At 43.4% G+C, this 21,557-nt stretch overlaps 1 protein-coding gene across 5 annotated transcripts in view; it reads right to left on the bottom strand.

The window, feature by feature from the left end:
- pot1 (protection of telomeres 1 homolog) overlaps positions 1–21,557 on the bottom strand; it is a 299,294-nt gene that overhangs the window by 81,622 nt on the left and 196,115 nt on the right. For all 5 annotated transcript variants that reach the window (XM_069903354.1, XM_069903353.1, XM_069903352.1 and 2 more), the window contains exon 10: positions 6,821–6,976. In XM_069903354.1, the coding sequence (XP_069759455.1) occupies positions 6,821–6,976 (156 nt within the window). The remainder of the gene's footprint in view (positions 1–6,820; positions 6,977–21,557) is intronic.

Raw genomic sequence — 21,557 nt, 5'->3', positions numbered from 1 at the left:
TTGACAGGGTCTCACATGGGAGGTTAGTCAGGGAGGTTCTGACACTAGGTATTCATGGTGAAGTAGTAAACTGGATTCCACAGTGGCTGGATGGGAGAAGCCAGAGAGTAGTGGTGGATGATTTGCTTCTCAGATTGGAGGCCTATGACTAGTGGCGTGACTCAGGGATTGGGGCTGGGACCATTGTTGTTTATCAATGATTTGGTTGATGTGGTAAATTGGATCAGCAAGTTTGTAAATGACACTAAGATTTGGGGCATTGTCGACAGTGGTGAAGGTTTTCAAAGCTTGCAGAGGGATCTAGACCAGCTGGAAAAATGGCAGATGGAATTTAATGCAGATAAGCTTGAGGTGTCACATTTTGGAGGTACAAGGTGAATGGCAGGACACGGAGTAGTTCGGTAAAACAAAGGGATCGGGAATACAGATACACAATCCCTGAAAGTGGTGTCACAGGTGGATAGTTATAAAGAGAGCTTTTGGCTATTGGCCTTCATAAAGCAGAGGAGTAGAGTTGATGGATGGAGAGACATGATCGCCCACACTGAACAGCAAGGCACCTGAATGATGATAGTAGTTGGGATGTTATGGTAAAGTTGTATATAGCAAGGCCAAATCTGGAGTATTCTGTGCAGTTTTGGTCACCTAACTATAGGAAAGATATCAATAAGATAGAAGATTTACTAGGATGTTGCCTGGACTTCAGGAACTGAGTTACTGGGAAAGGTTAAACAGGTAAGGACTTTATTCCCTGGAGTGTAGAAAAATTAGGGGAGATTTGATAGAGATATTTAAAATTGAGGGGAAAGACAGTAAATGTAGATAGGCTTTTTTCCACTGAGGGTAGGTGAGATACAAAGCAGAGGATGTGGGTTAAGGGTGAAAAGGAAAATGTTTAGGGGAACTTCTTCACACACACACAGAGTGGTGGGAGTGTAGAATGAGCTGCCAGCTGAAGTGGTGAATGTGGGTTCAATTTTAACACTTAAGAATTTGGACAGGTACATGGATGGGAGAGGTATTGAGGGCTATGGTCTGGATGCAGGTCAGTGGGACTAGGCAAAAACAATGGTGCAGCAGAGATTAGAAGGGCTGAGGGCCTGTTTCTGTGCTGTAATGTTCTACAGTTTTAAATGCAAGTGGGCTTTTCCCATTGAGGTAAGTGAGACAAGAACAGGAGGACATGGGTTAAGGGTGAAATGTTTAAAAAGAACAATGGGGGGGGGACTTCAAGTAGAGAGTGCGGAACGAACTGCCAGCTGAAGTGGTGAATGACATGAAAAAAAAAATTGAATGGATGGGAGGGGTATGGAAGGCTATGGTCTGGATGCAAGTCCATGGGACTGGACAGAAGAATACTTTGACAGCCGAAGGACCTGTTGCAGTGTTCTATGGTTCAGTGCTATTGACTGCATCCATTCGAGAGCCTGAAACAATACAAGATATCAGCAGCATGTATCTACTTGTACCTGGGACCAATTCCCTTAACTGCTCTAGTCTCGCTTTGACAGGAAGTACGTCGGGAGATGGACTGCATGCAATCCGTAGGGATATTCCAGGAGTCAGCAGTCTACCTGACGAGAGTGGGGTCAGAGAGTTGGTGCTTTCCACAACTGTTGACAGCTATGATCGGATATTTAAAACCATAAGTAAGCAAGCAAGATGGAATCGAAATGCAACTCGCACAAATGGGCAAAAGCTGCAGGATTAAGAAGGTAGTCAGAAACCTTTCAAATGAGAATCAGAGAAGAAAGACTTGACATTATGATTTTGGATTAATATTGAAAATACACAAAAAAAATTATTTCGGTATGGGGTGGAGGAGCTGCAGAACTGAAATAAAAGGAGAAAATGGTAGGGATATTTAGCAGGTCAGGCAGCTTTCAGGGGAGAGAGAGAAACAAGAGGTTCAGATGAAGAATCCTTCATTCGCTATTCTGACGAAGGGCCATTCGTTGACTTGAAATGCTAACCCTGCTCCTCTCTTCACGGATGCCGCCTAACCTGCTGCAGTTCCCCAGCATTTTCTGCTTTTATTTCAGGTCTAAACGCTGTGGGCCAGGCAATACCTGCGGAAAGGAAAACTGTTAATATTTCAGGTCTTGAAACTCCTCCATTAGAATGGGAGGGGGCGATTGAACAAGCGAGTTAAAGTTGCAAAGGTGAAGGGGGATGATGGACAAGTCTGTGATAGGGTCTGGGCAGTTTTGCAGTTGGGGTAAGCTCCAAACTATACTTGCTTCCGCTGTCTATCGATATTTTAAAAGTATCCGCTGAACCATTTCTCAGCCCTTCAGCCGGAGAACATGACCCAGCCTGTACGGCCTTCCTGGAAAGGCTACATCCAAGGCAAATGGGGGGGGGGGGGGGGGGGAAACTTTTGTTTCGTGTCTTATGACGTTTCAGCATAATCAAGTATGAGACTGCAGGTAAACAGCTAACATCGACAGTGAACACAATACTATCCTCTGCCAGTAGAGGGCAATGGAGCTCCACATCCCAGCCAGTTTGCTTTTGCATTAACTCACCAATCATGATTGTCACGGGGCGGGAGGGATGTGGGGTTTGAAAAATACTGACCAAAATCTGTTAAGACGTTGTGTTCCATCTGATTCTCAAGTAACACACCTTCCTAGTTCAGAAGGGATCATTAGAGCTGAGTGCATTTACAGGCAGTGTGTGATACATTCATCTCAGCCACCAACCACATCTGTAATCTACACTCAACAATGGTTCACATCTCTTCCTCGTAGCATTTAGGGCTACTTTAATTACCTCCGGGTAAATAGGTTCTCCAGTTGATCACCCTTTCTCCCATATTTTGCGAACAGAAATTCACAGGCAATAATTGGGTGGGAGCAGATGGCCATTTGGGGATCTGAATTTCACTTGATCATTCATCCAGTTCATGAAATTCTACCTCTGCCTCATGATCCTTGATTCTGTTCACATCCAGTAACCTCCCTCCATTTAAAAGTGAATTCATCCGAGCCTCCCACCACACAGCAAACAAAGGGTCCTCGACCCAAAAGATCAACTGTTTCTCTTCCCGCAGTTGTTGCCTGGCCTGCTGAGTGTTTCCGACGCTGTCTTAATTTTAGATTCACAACATGTCATTTTATTTTTGGGGTGGGGGGGGGGGGGGGGATTTTCTACCCACTTTTTAAAATAGTTTGATGCAACCTGGCTGAGAGCCTCCAAAAGCTGGAATCTCTGCACTCCCAGACCAAGGGTGAGCCCCAAATTTCAGCAGCCTGGAGCCCTGGCCCGGAGGCAGAGGCCTGATCCCGCTGTAAGAGTTCAGTTCTGGTGGCCACCCACCCCCCCCCCCCCCCCCCCCCACTCTCAGCCCCGCTGGCCTGATCTTGTGTCTTCATCAGAGCAACTGACCACTGAGTGGATGTGAGAAAGTTGTTTCCCATGATAGGGGAGTCCAGGACAAGAGTGCCTATTTAAAACAGATGCAGAGAAATTTCCCACACTGAGTCCCAGTCCCAGAGGGCCACGAGTCTGTGGAATTTGTTGCCACAGGCGGCCGTGGAAGCGAGGTTATTGGCTGTATTTCAGACGGAGGTGAACGGGTATTTGATTGGTCAGGGTATCCAGGGTTACGTGGAGGAGGCCAGGGAATGGGGCTGATGGGCCTACCTCTGCTCCTGTGTTTTGATTCAATGACCACTCTGCCAAGGGAACCAGACTAGCGAGCGGGACTCTGTCTCCTTCCTCCCCCCCCCCACCCCCCAATGTTCCCCTCAGGAGGAGCAGGGGGAGAATCTGTTCAGCTTCAGAGGTAACTTCTCTGCAACGGAGAACAGGCAAAAACATCCATAGATTAATGAACCATAGAACACTACAGCACAGAAAGCAGACCATTCAGCCCTTCAAATCTGTGCCAAAATAGCAATCCGCTTGCCCCACTAACCTGTACCCATTCCATAACCCTCTAGACTTCTCCCATCCATGTATTTATCCAATTTATTCTTAAAACTCAAGTGGCCCCACATTTACCAAGTGAGATGACAACTCGTTCCACACTCCCACCACTCTCTGAATGAAGAGCTTCCCCCTAATGTTCCCCCTTTCACCCTAAAGCCATGTCCTCTTGTATCTATCTCTCCTAATCTCAGTGGAAAGAGCCCACTCACACTTACTCTGTCTATACCCCCTCCTAATTTTGTAAACCTCTATCAAATCTCACCTCCCGTAGTAAGTACCTACTTGCACCTGGGACCAATTCCCTTAACTGCTCTAATCTCGTTTTGACAGGAAGCGCATCGTGAGATGGACTGCACGCAATTTGTAAGGATATTCCAGTGTCACAAGTAGGGAGGTAAAGTGGGGCCTCTGACAAATATAGTATTGTAATCAAGGAACCTGAAACTGCTTGACTTCATCAATCAGGAGGTCAAGTCGAGAAGCTGGGTGTCCTGTTGCAGCTATTAAGACTTGGACTTTGTGCTGTTCTACAGAAATGACATAGAGGCTCTGGAGAGGGTGCAGAAGAGGTTCTCAAGGAGGATGCTGGGATTGGAAGGTATAAGCTACAAGGAGAGACGGAACAAGCTCAGGTTGTTCTCTCTGGACCATTGGACTGAATGGAAATTCATAAAATGTCAAATATTCTTTGTTCTGGCCCAAGTGTGAACCAATCCATGAGTGTAGTGATGGCAGGGACTGCAGCGTTAATCTCCATGCCATCTCTTCCACAAGGGCATAAGGCCTGCAGTAATTCCAGCCATGGCTTCCTGCATCCAGCCGCATGCTAGTTGTTGCTCAAAGTGGGCAGCAGAGGGCGATGGAGCTGCATAAAGGCAGATCCTCAGATCGCTGTACCAGGAATCTTCCCTCTGTACTCCCACCAACCCTCCCTGAACTTCCAACAGGGGAAAAGGGAAACGTTCAACAAATCGGACAGCTTTTTGAGGTGACAAGTAGCAGAATAAAGGGTGTCCCAGGTTTTGGGCCTGAACCCCTCGTCACGAATGAATTTATAACCTATGAGATGAATCAGTAGGAGGAGAAAGTAAGTTCCAGCAAGATTCAGGGAAATTTGAGTGCAGATCCACTGCCACACTGAGGCCCAGGAAGGGAGGGGGTGGTCTCACTGCAGAGGGGCTGCACCAATTGCAAGATGGTGAGGGGAGCTCTTGGCCCAGGTGACACAAGGCAGCTGGACAGGGCAAACGACATTTCAAATCATTCAGCAGCAGGACCCAGCTCAAACTTGAGTTGCCCCTGAAAGCAACTATTAACCAAATTCCTTACTTAAATGAAATGCTGGAGGAACTCAGCTGGACCGTCAGCGTCCATTGGGAGGTGAAGGAATATTACTGACGTTCCTTGAGGAAGGGCTCAGGCCTGAAATGTCGGCAACATTTACCTCCTATGGATGCTATGAGACCGGCTGAGCTCCTTCAGCACTTCTGTGTTTTTACTACAATCACAGCATCTGCACACTTCCATGTTTCATTCTATTTAGGTCAGTGGTTTTCAAACTGTCCCCCACTAAACTCACATTCTACCTTAAGCAATCCCTGCGCCATCGGTGCTCTGTGATGAGTAAGGGATTTTTTAAGGTGGTGTGTGAGTGGGAAGGTTGAGAATCACTGCTCTAGACCCAATTGTTACTGAAAATATTTTGTTGAGAAAAATTGTCATTGGCCCATTTCCTTTGGAGTTCTGAAACCGCGCACATAACAAGTCCATGAGGTACGATTACAACAGTGGTTTTTAAACTTGTTCTTTCCACCCACATCCCACCTTAAGCAATCCCTTACTCATCACAGAGCACCGATGGCAGAGGGATTGCTTAAGGTGGAATGAGAGTTTAGTGGGGGCAGATTGAAAACCACTGATTTAGATGAACCAATAAGGAATGAGTACAGAATGAGATTTCAGCTAACAGTCACTCTGGATATAAAATGAAGCAGCACCCATTCTCGCTTTCGTCTCCTCGCACTTGAGCATAAACCAGTCCAGCTTCCTGTTGGTTTCAGGAGCGCAACAGGTGGACTGGGATATCCAATGAGTTTACTGTCATACACAATGTACACAGGTGCTAAAATCCTTACCTGCTGCAGGCGAACAGGTATTGGTAAAACTAAACAACGATGGAAAACTTGATTGAATTGAAAAAGACAGTAAGTGCAAACTGCTGCCAATCTGACAAGCCCCTGGATGTCATCTCCTGACTGTGAAGAATGCTGACCAAGGAGAAGCTCTCATCTCATTTATACAATAAACACCATCCACATTCTGGCTTTTCTGACTTAACCCTCCATGCCTCTCACAAGCACTAGCTCCTCAGTCTTTTTCTGTGTGTCTCTTCATTGTCTGCTTATCACATTCAAACCCATTCAGGTTAAATTCATCTGTATAACAAACTCTGCCTTAATGGGGGCATAATTTTTACAAGGACACCACAACAGCAAAAAAATGATCCGTGTCACTTAGTATCCACTTGAAAGAACGCACAAAATGCATGTCATGTTTAATGACACTTTTGGTTAGATTGGGTGCTAACAGTTACATGCCTTATAGGACCCTAGTTTCCACTATCTCTCCTCTCTCTCTCTCTCCCCCAACCCCCCTCCCCAACACCACCTTTCCCCCACTCTTTTCTGAAAGCAAAATCCAGAAACCTGCATTTGTAAGAGAAAATGCTGAAGAAACTCAGCAGGTCAGCCAGCGTCTGTGGTGAGAGAAACAAGTCACGCTTCAGGTCGATGACCCATCCTTCAGACCCATCGGTTCCGATTATCCCTGCCATGTCCTGTTTCCCTCCCAGTGATCTGACACCATTCGTATGCAGACACAGTACCTTGAGGGAGTTTGCCACATTGGTGTGATTGTCGTACACTAGCACGTCCACAGTGAGCTGCCTCAGGCGATGAATCTCACCGAGATCTCCTTCCAGGGTCTTGCTGTCCACTGGGACGTGCTTTAACACATGTGGGCATTTGGTGCCATCCCAGACCTGTTGGGAAAAATCATTTTCACACAGTGATGCAAAAAGTTACTTCACTCATTCATTCAACTTGTTGAAATAATGACCAAGGTAATAAAGCCTGAACCATTACTCCAGCCATCTGTACTCCTAACTTGCTGGCCCTATGACTTAACAGTCATAGGTTTAAAGTTCCAATTTATTGTCAGAGTATGACATCACATACAACCCTGAGATTCATTTTACTGTGGGCCCGGCAGAATTTATACTTACTTGTCCTGCAAAAAAAAACTAACTCAAGATACGTATATAAAAGAGAGAACTGTAAGCAATGAAAGAAATGTCTATGCAATAAAGCATATTCAATAATAAATAACGTGCCAAGCAAGTCCTTAAAGTGGGGTACTGAGCTGTGTTCTGCTCAGAGGTATTGGTGCCCCTATACCAGGTGGCAATTCAGCGGTCAGCACACTTTCCACTACATGTCCATAGAAGTTTGCCAAGAATTCCAATTTCATACTGAACCTCTGAATACCCGAGGAAGTAGAGGCAGTGACACGCTTTCTTCACGATGACAGTAGTACATTGGCTCCAGGACAGATCCTCCGAGATAGTTACTCCCAGGAATTTCAATGAGCTCACCCTCTCCACCTCTGATCCCTGGATCCTACACCTCGGTTTTTCCTTCTTAAAGTCTACAATAAGTTCCTTGGTCTTGGTGGCATTGAGTGTGAGGTGGTTGATTTAGGTTTTTTTAATTTAAAATTTAAATATACAGCACAGTAACAGGCTGTTCCAGCCCACCAGCCAGTACCACCCAATTGACCTAAAATTCCCATGGGTTTTTGAGGGGTGGGAGGAAACAGGAGCACCCGGAGGAATCCTATGCAGACACGGGGAGAATGTACAAACTCATTACACACAGCGCAGGTGTGGTAACAGTGTTGCACTAACCACTATGCTATCCATGATGTTTGTATACCATTCTACCATGTTTTCAATTTCACTCCTGTAAGCTGACTCGTCGCCCCTTGTTATACAACTCACTACTGCGGCATTGTCTGCAAATTTGTATATGGTGTTATTGTCAAACCAAGCACAGAGTCATAGCTGTAAAATGAGTAGAACAGGGGGCTAAGAATTCAGCCCTGTGGCGCTCCAGTACTGATGAAGATTCTGGAGATGTTCTTACCAATCCTCCCTGATTGTAGTCTTGAGGTGAGGAAATCCAGGATCCAATTACACAGTGGGGTGTTGAGGCCCAGGTCTTGGAGTTTGCTGATAATTTGGAGGGGATGATGGTGTTGAATGGCGAACTATAGTTGATAAGGAGCATCCTGATGTAAGTGTCTTTTATATCCAGGTGTTCCAGGGCTTTTGTCGAGCCAGTGAGATGGAATCTGCTGTAGACCTGTTGCTGCGGTAGGCAAATTGGAATGGTTCCATGTCGCTGCTCAGACTGGAACCGATAGGCTTCAACGCCAGCCTCTCAAACCACACTTCATTACTGTGGATGTGTGGGCCACTGGTTGGTAGTCATTTAGGCAGGTTACCACATGCTTCTTGGGCACAGATATGATTGAGACCTGTTTGAAACAGGAAGGTCCCATGCCCTGTCAGATTGAGATGTTGAAGATATCTATGAATACATTGGCAAGTTGGTCAGCATCATAAAGCTTTTGTTTATTTTGGCTATGATTATTTTATGCAAATTTTTCCACTATTCTTGATTATTTATCCAGTGCAAAAACCATAAAACTTTCCATTCTAAACCAACATGAATCCTTCAAATAAATTACATTGCTGGGCAATTCTCCATTGCGAGGAATGGCATTTCTCTATATTCAAGGATAGCAGAGGTTGCAGTTTTTGGTGTCAGCTGTGCCAGTTAATTGAGCATCGCCAGGGTACCAGCAGCCCGAGATCAGATGTAAAACACAGAACGTGTGGGTGAGATGGTTCAAAGTTTGTGGACACTGCAGTGTGAAACAGAGTGGGAAGAGCTCAAGAACTTGAGTGTTAATATTGAGAAAACATTCAATCACTCAGTAACCCGTTTACATAAAATCCTTAGAGTGCAATCACTGTGAAAACTGTTGGTTTTCCTGGATGGGAACAAAAATACTGATAGGTGTGTTTTGTAAGTAACTGCACCGATGACAAACTAAAATTAAAATTGATGACAGCCAAGATTTTATCACGGTGTTGCTCATCTTAGAGATGGCAAGCTGAACTCTCTCCTTTAACCTTTATATCAGGCACATGTGGAAGCTTGGTCTAGGGTGATAATTCAACAATTGGTATTTTGGAAAGGAGATGAGCAATTTTATTTTGAGCCTAGCCAATTAGGCGGGAGGACGGCACTCGTTGCAACCCCACAATTAAAATCTGACTGCCTTACGGGCAAATACAATGCATGTACACAGCTCAAATAAGCTTCATTGTTCATACTATTTAAAACAACAACAAGCCCTTGGTATCTGGTGATTTTGTCAATAGAAAGGAATGCAGTAATCTTCTTTCGTCATATAAATGAATTTGATTGATTGGCTGCTTCCTTTTCAGATAGATACCATTTCGATTGGAGGGAGTGCAGAGAACCTTTGTTAATGCTAAGGTTTCCTGATTCCAGGCTGCTGCTTTTTAATCGGAGAAGCTCCAGTAGTTGTTAGCCTTTAATCCCTGTACTGTACTGACGGCTTCTCAGCCTGTAGCCCTGGGAAAAGTGACCAACTTTGGCCCATTTATTCAAATCGCCTTTGCTCCACTTGTGGCACTGCTGTGGATTCCACAATCTATGATGGTTGGCATAGTTGTTAGCCCATTGCCTTTTACGGCACCAACAAATGGGTCTGAGGATCAAATCCCACACTGTCTGTAAGGAGTTTGTACGTTCTCCCCGTGTCTGCGTGGTGTTATGAAATAACAAACCTTGCAAGTGCTCACAAAGGAACAGCAATGGAAAAGTCACCAAACAATAATAAATTCAAAATAATAGTTTTTTTATTAAACTATTAATAACAACACTTCTTACTTATCTCTAAACTTAACTCTAAATTAATTCCCACTATGCACAAATGTGTGTGTGTGTGTGTGTGTGTGTGTGTGTGTGAAAATCCAAACCATTACAGTTTGAGCTGGTCTGAAGTCAATTTTGCGTTGCTTGAAGATTCTTCAATCGCAATTCGGAAGTAATTATGAAGCACTTTTAAACATCATGTTTTCAGATCTCTATAAACTCACAAGTCTTTTGATGAGTTGTCTTTCAGAGAGATATTTCTTCACACGAGTAAATTCACCAACTCCTTCTTATCTAGTCTAAGAGTTACAGAGTTTGTTTTCCACGACGATTTCTTTCTTTCTTAATCAAGAGTCCAGTGGTTTTACTTAAAGTCACTTATTTGTGTATCTCCTGTGCTCTATACAGAGCAGCATCTCCCTTTCTCTCCAGAGTCTACCGTTTTACCTATGTCTTTCACAGGATGGTCTATTTCTTCAGTCTGGTTTTAAAATGTCTCTCTCTGCCTTCATTTATGTTTCTCCAAAATCATGTGACATCACCACTGTTTCAGTTTCATTACTGTCCAAAACACTTCACGTCCATAAAAAGATCTGAATTCGCATCTATCCAAGATGTTTAAGTGGTTCATGTCTCTCTCGAAATTAATTAATTAATTGCACAGCTGCCAGCTTAATCCTGTGTACACACCCATTGTCTTGGAATCAATTAAGACCCACTTCAGTTCCATTATGATCTTGTTTTTCCAGACTCAGCAACACTAAAATGAAATCTACCAGAACTAAGTTTATGAAGACATATCTACATATGAAATATAGTTTAACGTTAAACTGAAGATTAACACAAATCCATTACAGTGGGGTTTCATCCTACCATTCAAATTGTACCAGGAGTTGAAGGTTAATTGGGTGCAATTGGGCAGCTCGGACTTGTGGGCCGAAATGGTCTGATACTGTGCTGTATGCCTTAATTACATTAAATTTCAAAAATTAAAGAAAACAGTCAGTTTGGGGTGGGGGTCACAGCTGGAAAAATGAACATTGAAGAAAGGGACACAACTGCCACAGGGAAGGGAGCAATTTAAACCACTGTTCACCATAAGCTCCCCAGCAGAACTTTGAAAGGCTGATAAATGCAATGTTGGTGGCATCTCCACATCACAATAACACATCGTAAAGGAAGAGTTCCACCACCAATTGCACATTTGTCGAGCTTGCAGCCTCTAATGTTGGCATTCAGCTCAATGCTGGACATTGAAAGAAGGTGAGTAACTTTCTTTAAAAGTTGTCTTGGGAGAAAACAAATTCAAGATTATTAGGCTAAATCAGCAAGGTTGAGTCAAAAGGAAATCATGTTTGACCAATTTATTGGAGTGCTTTGTAGAAGAAACATGTGAAGTAGAAAAATGGGATGGTAAATAGGGTGAGTAAATATGTGACTGATACAAAAATAGGGGGAGTTGTGGATAGTGAAGAGGGTTTTCATGGACTACAGAAGGATTTGGACTGCTTGGAAAAGTGGGCTGAAAGGTGGCAGATGTAGTTTAATGTAGCTAAGTGTGAGGTGCTTCATTTTGGGGAAAATAACCAAAATATGATGTATGCAGTGAAGGGGAGGGCATTGAGGAATGCTGAGGAACAGAGGGATCTTGGAATAACGGTTCAGCATTCCTTGAAAGTAGATTCCCATGTGAAGAAGGCTTTTGGTATGCTGGCCTTTATAAATCATAGCATAGAATATAGGAGCCAGGAGGTGATGTTGAGATTGTTCAAGGCATTGGTGAGGCCAAGTTTGGAGTATTGTGTGCAGTTCTGGTCTCCAACTTATAGGAAGGATATAAATAAGGTAGAGAGGGTACAAGAAAGTTTACAAAAATGTTGCCTGGATTGAAGTATCTTGAATATGGAGAAAGATTGAGTAGACTGGGACTTTATTCGTTGGTGCATAGAAGGATGAGAGGGGATTATGAAGGGAATAGATAGTGTAGATGTGAATAGGCTCTTTCCCTGAGGGTAAGGGAGATTGGTACAAGGGGTCATGTTAAGGGTTAGGGGGCAAAACTTAGGGGAGTAATATAAGGGCATGCTTCTTCACTCAAAGAGTGGTAGCTGAGTGGAATAATCCCCCAGAAGAAGTAGTTGTGGCAGGGTCAATTCTGTCATTTAAGAGGAAGCTAGATGAGTACATGGATGATAGGGGGTTGGAGGGTTATGGACATGGGAGTGGGTAGGTGGAACTAATGGAGTTTCACATAAATCGGTGCAGATTAGAAGGGTTGATATGGCCTGTTTCCATACTATAAACTGTTATATGGTTATATGGATAAAAGGGAACAGATCGATGCACAGTTCTTGGATTGCCAAAAATTGAAGCTTGTGGTTTGACAAGTTGACCAGCAGGAAATGGAATGTATGCAGAAATTGGGCAGAAGATATGGTGAGTGGAGTGCAAATGGCTGGGGCCTCAATGTTTTACAATTTATACAAATGATGAATGAAGAGACCCACTATATAGTAGTTAAGCTTTCTGATGACATAGAAATGAGGCGTGAAGGTGACAATAAGGACTCCATAAAGAGGAGCGGACCAAGATTGGGCAGCATGGCTAGTGTAGCAGTGAGCACCACACGATTACAGCAACAGTAACCTGGGTTTGAATCCAGTGCTGCAAGGAGTTTGCACGTTCTCACCGTGTCTGTGTGGGTTTCCTCCGGGAGCTCCGGTTTCCTCCCATCTTTCAAAAACATACGGGCGTTGGAAGTTAATTGGGGTATTTGTGGGCAGCATGGGCTCGTGGGCCGGAAGGGCCTGTTTTTGGGCTGGGTGTCTAAATTCAAATCTGAAATTTAAACATTTGGCAAACCATACATGACTATGGGAATATATAAATTTTTCTGTTTTTGACTGGGAAAATAAAACAAAATTAGTATATTATTCAAAATGTGAAAGGTTACAGTGTTCTGAGAAGCAGAGGGAGCTCAGTGATTTAATGGATGTTTCATATAAGTTGAGTATCAAGGTGCGACAAGTAATTAGGAAGGGAAACAGAATGTTATATAATGGCATGGAGAACTGAACACCAAAAATAGGAGGTTCTGCTTCAATTACGTATGGCGTTGATGAGATTTACTTGGGAGAACCATGCTCAGTACTGTACACTGTAGGGTCAATTCACAGCAAACAGGTTAGAGGGCATTTGCTGGAATAATGACTGGCATGAATAGGTATTGTACTGGTTAGAAAGGTTTATATCCATTCATATCCAGTGGAATTTAGAAGACAGTTAGGAGCCTGACTGAAACATATAAGATTCTGAGAGATGGTTGACATGTTGAGGTGGAAAGAATACATTTTACAGAATCCAGAATGTAAGATTGAAGGAGAAATCATTTAAGACAGAAATGGGGCAAGGTTTTCTCCCTCAGAGGGTCTCAGAACCTCACTTCCCCAAAGGGCAGAGGAAGCAGGTGGAATATTTTTAAGACAGGTGTAGATAGATTCTTGGATCAATGAGGGGAAAAAGGTTCACGTGGAACTGAAATTGCAATTAGATCAGCTGTGAGCTTTCTCGATCCCAAAGCTGTCTGATGGGGCCAAATCGTCTACTCTTCCTCCCAGTTCATGTCCTTGTATGGGACTAGACTAGTAGTTCAGCACAGACTAGATGGGCTGAAGGGCCTGCTTCAGTGCTGTACTGTATGGTGCACTCAACCAATGGATCCAGTGTGGAAATAACTAAGTTATTTAAAGATTGAGTGAGTGTTTCTCCACAGATGGTGGCTGGGTTGCTATTTCCAACATCTCATCTTTATTTCCTAGTACAGAAGTGAAAAGCAGCCAGCTAACCATTTAATTGCAAAAGGGTTAATGTATCCATGAAGGAACTCCTCATCAGAGCATCCAAGCTGGGTGTGCAACACAACTGGTTTTGAATTTCTCTGTGGGGAATCCAGAGCAAAAAAAAACCCACCAAAAAAAAACAGAACAGCTTGCATTTATTTAGAGCAGAGGTTCTTATCCACAGACTAAATTAAATGTTCCTCTACTATGCATGGACCAACTAAAAGAAGTCCAGAGCTTCTGGGGAGGAGGGGCTTTGCTCCCCCTTTGCACACCACCAACATCCTCTTTGTTTTGTTGGAAAAAATGAGATTATTTCTGTTGTCAAATTTACCTTGCCTCGTGTGTTACTCATTTATGTCATGAGTAATATTTGTCCTTGCTGCAGGCCACCTAGAAACACACCCACACACAGACCACAGGCTAAGAAATACTGATACAGAGCATTTGAAGTAGCAAAATTCCATGGGATTGTTATCTGACAAAAGATGGCACATTGCCATGCAAAAAAGATACAATGACCAAAGGCTTGGTGAAGGAGGGACAGAGACTGAGGGAGGGAATCCCAGAGATAGCAATGGTGAAGCAAAGGACATCAAATGGGTGAGAGGGGGAGGAGCACGGTGATCTTGAACAGCTGGAGAAAGCCGCAAATGCAATGGCCGATACTGTCAAACCTGATCCTACTTAAGATTGATCATCTTATTGAAATTTCTTTCATTCATAGGACCGTCATGAATTTGGTGAGGTGAAATGTTTCAAAAGGACTCAGTTGAATTCACTCACTTCATAGATCAGAGTCAAGCAGATCGGGGGAGTGGGGGGTGGCTGCCTTCTTCATCTATGCTCCCGTTACTCAAAGTCGACAGAGCAATCCCAAGCAGTGAAAAAAAAAGACAAGGGTCAGTTTAAGCACCCTCACCGAGAAGGAGCACTTGGCTGGTCAGATGGAGAAATGACTCCCGCCAGCAACTCAGCAGGAGGGGCCGAGAAAATCGGGGAGAATATTGTTCTCCATCTCATTTCCTTCCTGATGATCTTTCTTCAAGAAATAAAGTGAAGTTTTGCCTTTTCTTCCTGGATTGTGCACTTTGTTTTCTCTGTGAGTAAGACATGGCAAGCATTTTAACGACCTGGGCTGAGTGAGTGTGAGAGACGGTTCACTTGATGTCCTGACATCAGCTCACGGTGTTGTTGCTGTTGTGGTCACTGATGATGGTGGCAACGATCCCTATGGTGATGACGTCAGGCTCTCTGCAAGCAATGTTCCACCTACAGAACTCTGCGTGTTAAAGACAAGAATGTTAAATACAGTTCACATCCCTCATGGTCAAATGATAAGGTAGGGGATTCAAAAGGCATCCAGAGACACACTGTAATGAATGAAGTGCTATCCTCCCAATGAGAGTCTGAACTGTGGCACTGCCTGCCCTTGCAGGCTGATGTGAAAAATCTTTCAGCACAATTTAATTAAAAGGAATAAGATCCACCCAGATATAGAGGTTGTTTTGTGAACAGTCCATCTTGGCCTCTCATGCAAGTAAGACACGGTACAGAATTATCGAGAGACCAGTTGGTGCAGAGCGAAACCAACATGGATTTAATATGGTGGGGTGCATTCAGGAGTCTGACGATGGCAGGAAATAAACGGTCCTCAAATCTGGTAACATCTGTACTTCAAAACGTGCAACACAATGACTGTATCATCAGGAAAGTTTAAAACCTTGTTATCCAAGAGCATTAACACGACCAAATCCACCGCCACTGACAGAAAGCTCAACTGGGCCTGCCACAGAGCAACAGAGTCTGGGAATCCTGCAGTGATCTCACAGTGGTGAATCATCTGCCCGACAGGGTGAAGAAAGTGTGGCTGGGTAGGACGAGTCTTTTAATGTACTGACTACTTTTCCAAGGCAGTGGGAGTTAAAGATGGCAAATGGAAGAGGTGGGGGGAGGGGGTGATGTCATTCTGAGCAGTATTCACAACCTTCTGCAGTTTCTTGCAGTCTGGGGCGGAGCATTTCAAGTCCCATGTTGTAATACGCCCTGACAGGATCATTTCAATGGTCTATCTGTAGAGATTGGTAAAAGATGCAGGGAACCTGCCAAATTCCCACAGGTTTCTGAGGAAGCCATCACCGTTGTGTTTTCTTGGCCATTGCATCTATGTAGATGGACCAGGATAAGTCACTGGAGATGTTTATTCCCTGGAGCAAAGCTGACTACAATCTCCACCTCATGTAGCCAGTTCCAGACACATTCAAGCATAGCCAGGTATCATCTGTTCAACGAAAATTGCAAGGCAATGACCGCCTCCAACAGGAGAGTCGAAGCACCTCCCCCCCCCCCCCCCCGCCGCCAAGGCCATTACCATGACCAAATCGCACACTACTGATGAAAAGCTCAACTGACCTGGTACAAGAGTAACGGAGGAGTGAGCGACTCAGTGGCTGACTTCCTGAATCCATTCCATTAGCAAGCCACAGTCAGAAGTGCGACAGTATATTCTGTGCTTACCTGGATGCTTGCAACTTGAATGATCAGTGCTCCATCTACCACTCTCTATAAAACACAATGGAGCGACTGTGGCTGACATTTACTGTAAATCCATATCAATCCAGTTTGGCTGAGTAGATTGCTTCAGTGATTCCACAAAATTAAAGTTCAGAGCAGGAGTTTGCAAAGTGACTCCTTGAATGCACCTTGCGACAAACACAGCTTAGCGAGTTAGTGCTGGCTGATTTATTTGAAGGAAGTGAACACTGCAATGAGTTTCAATACAATCCAAGTTTCAGCTGAAGCCTAGAAGCTCCATCATTGGAAGACCCAGCAAATTCGATTGGCTATTGATAATGCAGTGCAAAGTTTGTAGCTTTGGATTCTGTTTCCAGACCCTATGACCAGTGTATGGGTATCTGTGACAAGAGCACATCAAAGGTGCCAAGCGTCGTTCAATTGTAGAACTTGCAATGGAAACACAGCTGTAAACTTTTTCTATCATTATTCAAAACAAATCATTTTCACAGCCTTATCAATTTACACGTGGGAGCTGGCAATGCACTTTTTTTTTCTTTCCCTGCGCGGCCAATGACGCCGTTCGGCGATGGATGGCGTCGCGTGCACTCCATGTTGGATGTGTTGTCGGAGCTGGCAATGCACTTATTGGTATTAACAATGACCGCTTCACTTGATTTGGGAGATCATGAAAGAAGAAATGCATCGCTGTTTATCCAGCGATGAGGGAACACTGCAGAGAAATGGACTGGGGATCAGTCCACAGGACAAAAAAGAGTGTTAGATAGGACCACCGGAGTCTCCCTCATGCCCCATTGATGTAATCTACTGGGATCTTTGTCTGAATAGGCCATGCAAAATCTTTGAGGATCCTTTCCACAGCATCTTTTAGCTGCTTTCATCAGGGAGGAGATACAGGAGCATCAGAGCCATTAGGCTGAGGAACAGCTTCTTCCCACTGAATGACCAAAGGAACTGGTCACTCTCACACTCAAGGCTTTCACATTCATGAAAACAATATTTATTTATTTGTATATAATGAATACCTGTCCTGTATAAGTATTGTTTGTCTGTAGGTACGTGTGTTATATCTGGTTGTGTGCCTGCGAGGACTGGAGAACACTGTTTTGTTGGGTTGTACTTGTGCAATCAGATGACAATTAACATGCACTGGTGTTGCAATTGTATGAATGCAACGAAAAAAACAGGACCTTCCCTTGCATCTCACTCACTTTCCATTCAGCTGGTTGCCAGCTCTCTAGCTACAGATCATCGTACCCTCTCGTTCTTCTCCATATCAATTCCCTCAGCCTCACACAGAACAAGTCTCCGAGAGACTGCAGCTGTAGTAAATTCCCATTTACAGTCAGTTCCAGGCTCTGCTGTAACTACTTCCAGATTCCTCATTTAGTTCTATCTTCAAGGATTTATTTCCTATTGCCAAAATTAATATCATAGGTAGCAGTTAATCACCGGGAATTTTCAGTGCAGTTAAGACAGAATTTAACGGTAATTTAGGGGTTAATTAAGTCAGTGGATAGCTTGCTGCAGAATTGGTCAACAGCAGGAGTATTTCAAATGCTCTTGGCCATATATCACCAGGCTTGGATACACTTGCACAGGGTCCATCAACCTCAGTGTCAAGCCTTGCTAATGTATTAACGTGTGCCATAAATGTAGCCTTTGATTCATTCTTCCTTGTCGTTAGAGGCCAAGCTCGATGGAAATATTGTTTGCTGTTTATCTGTTGTGAAGGCAGTGGCTGGGCTGTCAAGATTACATCCACAAAAGCTCACTGGAACAAACTGTGATGGATCAAACCTTTAACAAGAAAACAAGATTCTACAGTGTATATGGCAGTGAATTATGGTCCTCTTTTTGACCAGTATCAAAGGTTCATTACTGCACTATTCTGCACCATCACACATATGGTCACCCATGTTCTGAGGCTAAAGAGGTGCCCAGCCTATTTGAAAATGGCATATCTGACCTCTGAAGCAATTCTACTCCAGTCAAACCTAGACAGAACAAGAGCTGGAGCATGAATGAAAATAAGTAGGGAACGGAATAATAGTTCATAAACTACCAAAATGTGAGGAACTCCCGACATTGCCAGATCACCAAAGCTAAAAAAAACCCAAAGTGGAATTGATATACTTTATTTTGTGTCTCACGTGAGCTAGGAATATCCCAGGGTGCTTGAGAAGTTTACTTGTAATTTGTAATGGTTGCGTCAAAGATCAACAAATCTCTCTGCTTGACTCTATATCTGTTTGGTGGTGAAAGAAATTGTGAGGAAATAGATATTGGCAGACAAGATTCATTGGGTCCTGATTATGGTGTGCATTATTTGAACGTTTTTACCCAAGTGTTCTCTCCAACAAACTCTTCAAGGTTGTCCCTTGTGCCACAATTGCCGTGAAGGGGTGCAGCGTCAGATTGTGAGCAGGAATGTTCAGAACGGAAGAGCAGGGCTCAAGGGCTTGAATTCACACCAACCATCCAAATGCAAAAGCTACTCATTGGCTTACCGTATTTAAAGATGAGCGCCATAGCATTGGTTACATAAATACAAAATAAAATGTAATTTAGATGAATGGAAGTCAGCCCAACACAAATGGCGTGGCTGTGCAATTTAGGAAACTGGCTAAGAATAGTAATGTCATTCAAATTGTCATCTTCAACCTCCAAACAATTTGGAGAGGCAATCAGGTATTGAGCAAATCGTTGGGATAACTTACAGGGCAAGTGTGGGGCTGTGATTGGTTGGTTGTAGTCTTGGAAGAGCCGCAGCTCCTGTAAACTGTTGACAATTATGCTTGGACTGGGTAAGATGCAAGAAACGTGGAATGTTGTTGCATATACTTATGAATCCAAAGACAATGGTGGCATACTTTCACACAATAAATTGGGATTGTTAATGAATAAGTACCCTTTCAAGTACAAAAGATGATTGCTTTGGATCCAGGTGCCTGATCCCTTATTGGGGTGGCATTAATGTGTGCAGTAACTGTTCAGTCTCTCAAGTGTGTTCAGCTCAACAATATACAGACGCACCTCATAACATCCATTCGGACAACATCCGACCGCATATACATCCATGGTCCCATAAGGTTATAATAGTTATAAATCCCGATCGGAGAAGGGGATGTAGCGGCTCCTCGCACACAATACGTGTATCTCATGTCACTTGCGCACAAAGCAATTGCGTGGCCAGGCAATATATAACCTATGTCTTGATAGTCTAATAAACGCCTCTAATATGGTGTTTGCACAACACTCAAATTGTACAACGTCCTATTTCACGTAACGTATCGTGGACATTAAGCAACACATGACTGTATACAGGTACCAATTATTAGAGAAAGTGGCAGGGCAGGTGACAGAAGTATCTAGTGATCATAATGCAGTTAGTTTCAAGATAATTATGAAACTGGTCCTCAGGTTGAAATAAATTGGTAAAAGGCCAATTTTAATGGTATCAAAAAGCATCCAGCAAGTGTGGATTTAGACAGATTGTTTTCTGGCAAAGTTGTGCTTGGTAAGCAGGAAGCCTTCAAAAGGTGAAATTTTGAGAGTACGAAGTTCCTGTTGGAATTAAAGGCAAAACTAACAGGTATAGGGAAGCTTGGTTTTAGAGAGATTTTGAGACCTGATTGAGAAGAAGGTGCACAGGAGATATAGGCAGCACGGAACAAATGAGGTACACGAGGAATACAAGAAATGCAAGGAAAGGGAAAGAAATCAGGAGGGCTAAAAGAAGGCTCGAGGATGGTCTAACAGAAAGGAAAATCCCAAGGGTTTCTACAGATATATTAAGAGCAAAAGGATAGCAAGAGACAAATCTTGTCCTCTTGGAAATCAGAGTAGGTATCTATATAAGGAGCCAAAAGAGTTATGGGAGATTGTAAATGATTTCTTTATTGCATCTGTGTTTGATTGAGACAGGATTGGAAACCACCTACTAATGTTTTTCTGTTGTTTAAGAAAGGCTCTGAGGGCTGTGGGTGAAGTAACAGGGTGTGTTACTTGGTCCTGCTTACTTTTCATTTTTAACATTTTTTTTTAAACAACCAAAGTGTTCCGTACATTTCATTATCAACCTCTCACCAAGAATTGCTTTACAATGTCTACAATAAGTGCTACAGCAGGGTAAAAAAAAGTACCGACAAGCTTAACTATGGAGCTCAGTAATCGTTGACGGAAGAATTTAAAAACAACTTGAACAGATTCAATATTCAGTGGTGGTTTTGGAATGAGAGTTGAAAGTGAGGCAGTGGAAGGGAGATGATCCTTTTACAACGTAATTCAAGGTGAGGCAGCAGAGGCGAGATGATCCTTCGACAAGGTGAACTTAGCAACAAAAATATTAGAGAGGAACACGAAAGTCCGCACACACCGTGATTGAAATTCAAGGAGAAACTCAGCAGGCCAAATGATGTATTTTATGTAGCAAAGATAGATACATAACCATTTATGGCTTGAGCCCTTCATCAAGGTATGAGCCAAATGTAGGCACATGCCCAAATAAAATGGTGGGGAAGGAGCACAGTCCCACAGGCAGGAAGTAGTTGGATAAGGGAAAGAGGCCACACCAGCAAACAAAAAAATTGGCTGGATTTATCTTTTGGATCCCACCTAGGCTTCAAGAAGATATCAGGTGGGAAGGAGTTGTTATAGTCTACATTTCGGAATGTGATGTTTACTTTTCAATGATATGCTTTCCTTTATAGAAAGAAGCCCAAAACCATCAACTCGAGATCTTTCCCTGGTGGTGGCTTTTGCTTGCAAGGTGGGTATTTTCTGCTAGATCCCCGGGAATGATTTCCTTCCGTTATGTGATAGGAACAGAAAAGCTGCGATGGTCCACCTCAGAAAGGAGTATATTAATAAAAATTGATGTAGCTGAGGAGTCTGAAGGTTTCAGACAGGCAAAATGTCCTAAGGCAGGGGGTGGGGGGGATGTGTGTGTGTTTTTTCCAGCTTGTTGCTTTAAGCGGTATACCATCTGAAAGGATGGATGGAAGAACATTCAGTACCAGTTTCAGAAGAGATGAGGATTGAAACTGGCAAAGAAAAACATTCAGGTATATGGGAAAGGAATGAGCAATGGCTCTTTCAAAGAATCAGCTGAGACATCATGTGCCAAATGCATTGAATCATTATTGATTCTAAGTGCACAGATTTTGGGCAATGATCAGAAGCAGCAGAAAAGACCTTTACTCAGCTAATAAACTCT

The sequence above is a fragment of the Narcine bancroftii genome, chromosome 11, assembly GCF_036971445.1.
Source record: "Narcine bancroftii isolate sNarBan1 chromosome 11, sNarBan1.hap1, whole genome shotgun sequence".
Lineage (NCBI taxonomy): Eukaryota > Metazoa > Chordata > Chondrichthyes > Torpediniformes > Narcinidae > Narcine > Narcine bancroftii.
Note: the sequence above shows the minus strand (reverse complement) of the source record. Positions and strands in the feature narration are given on the sequence as shown.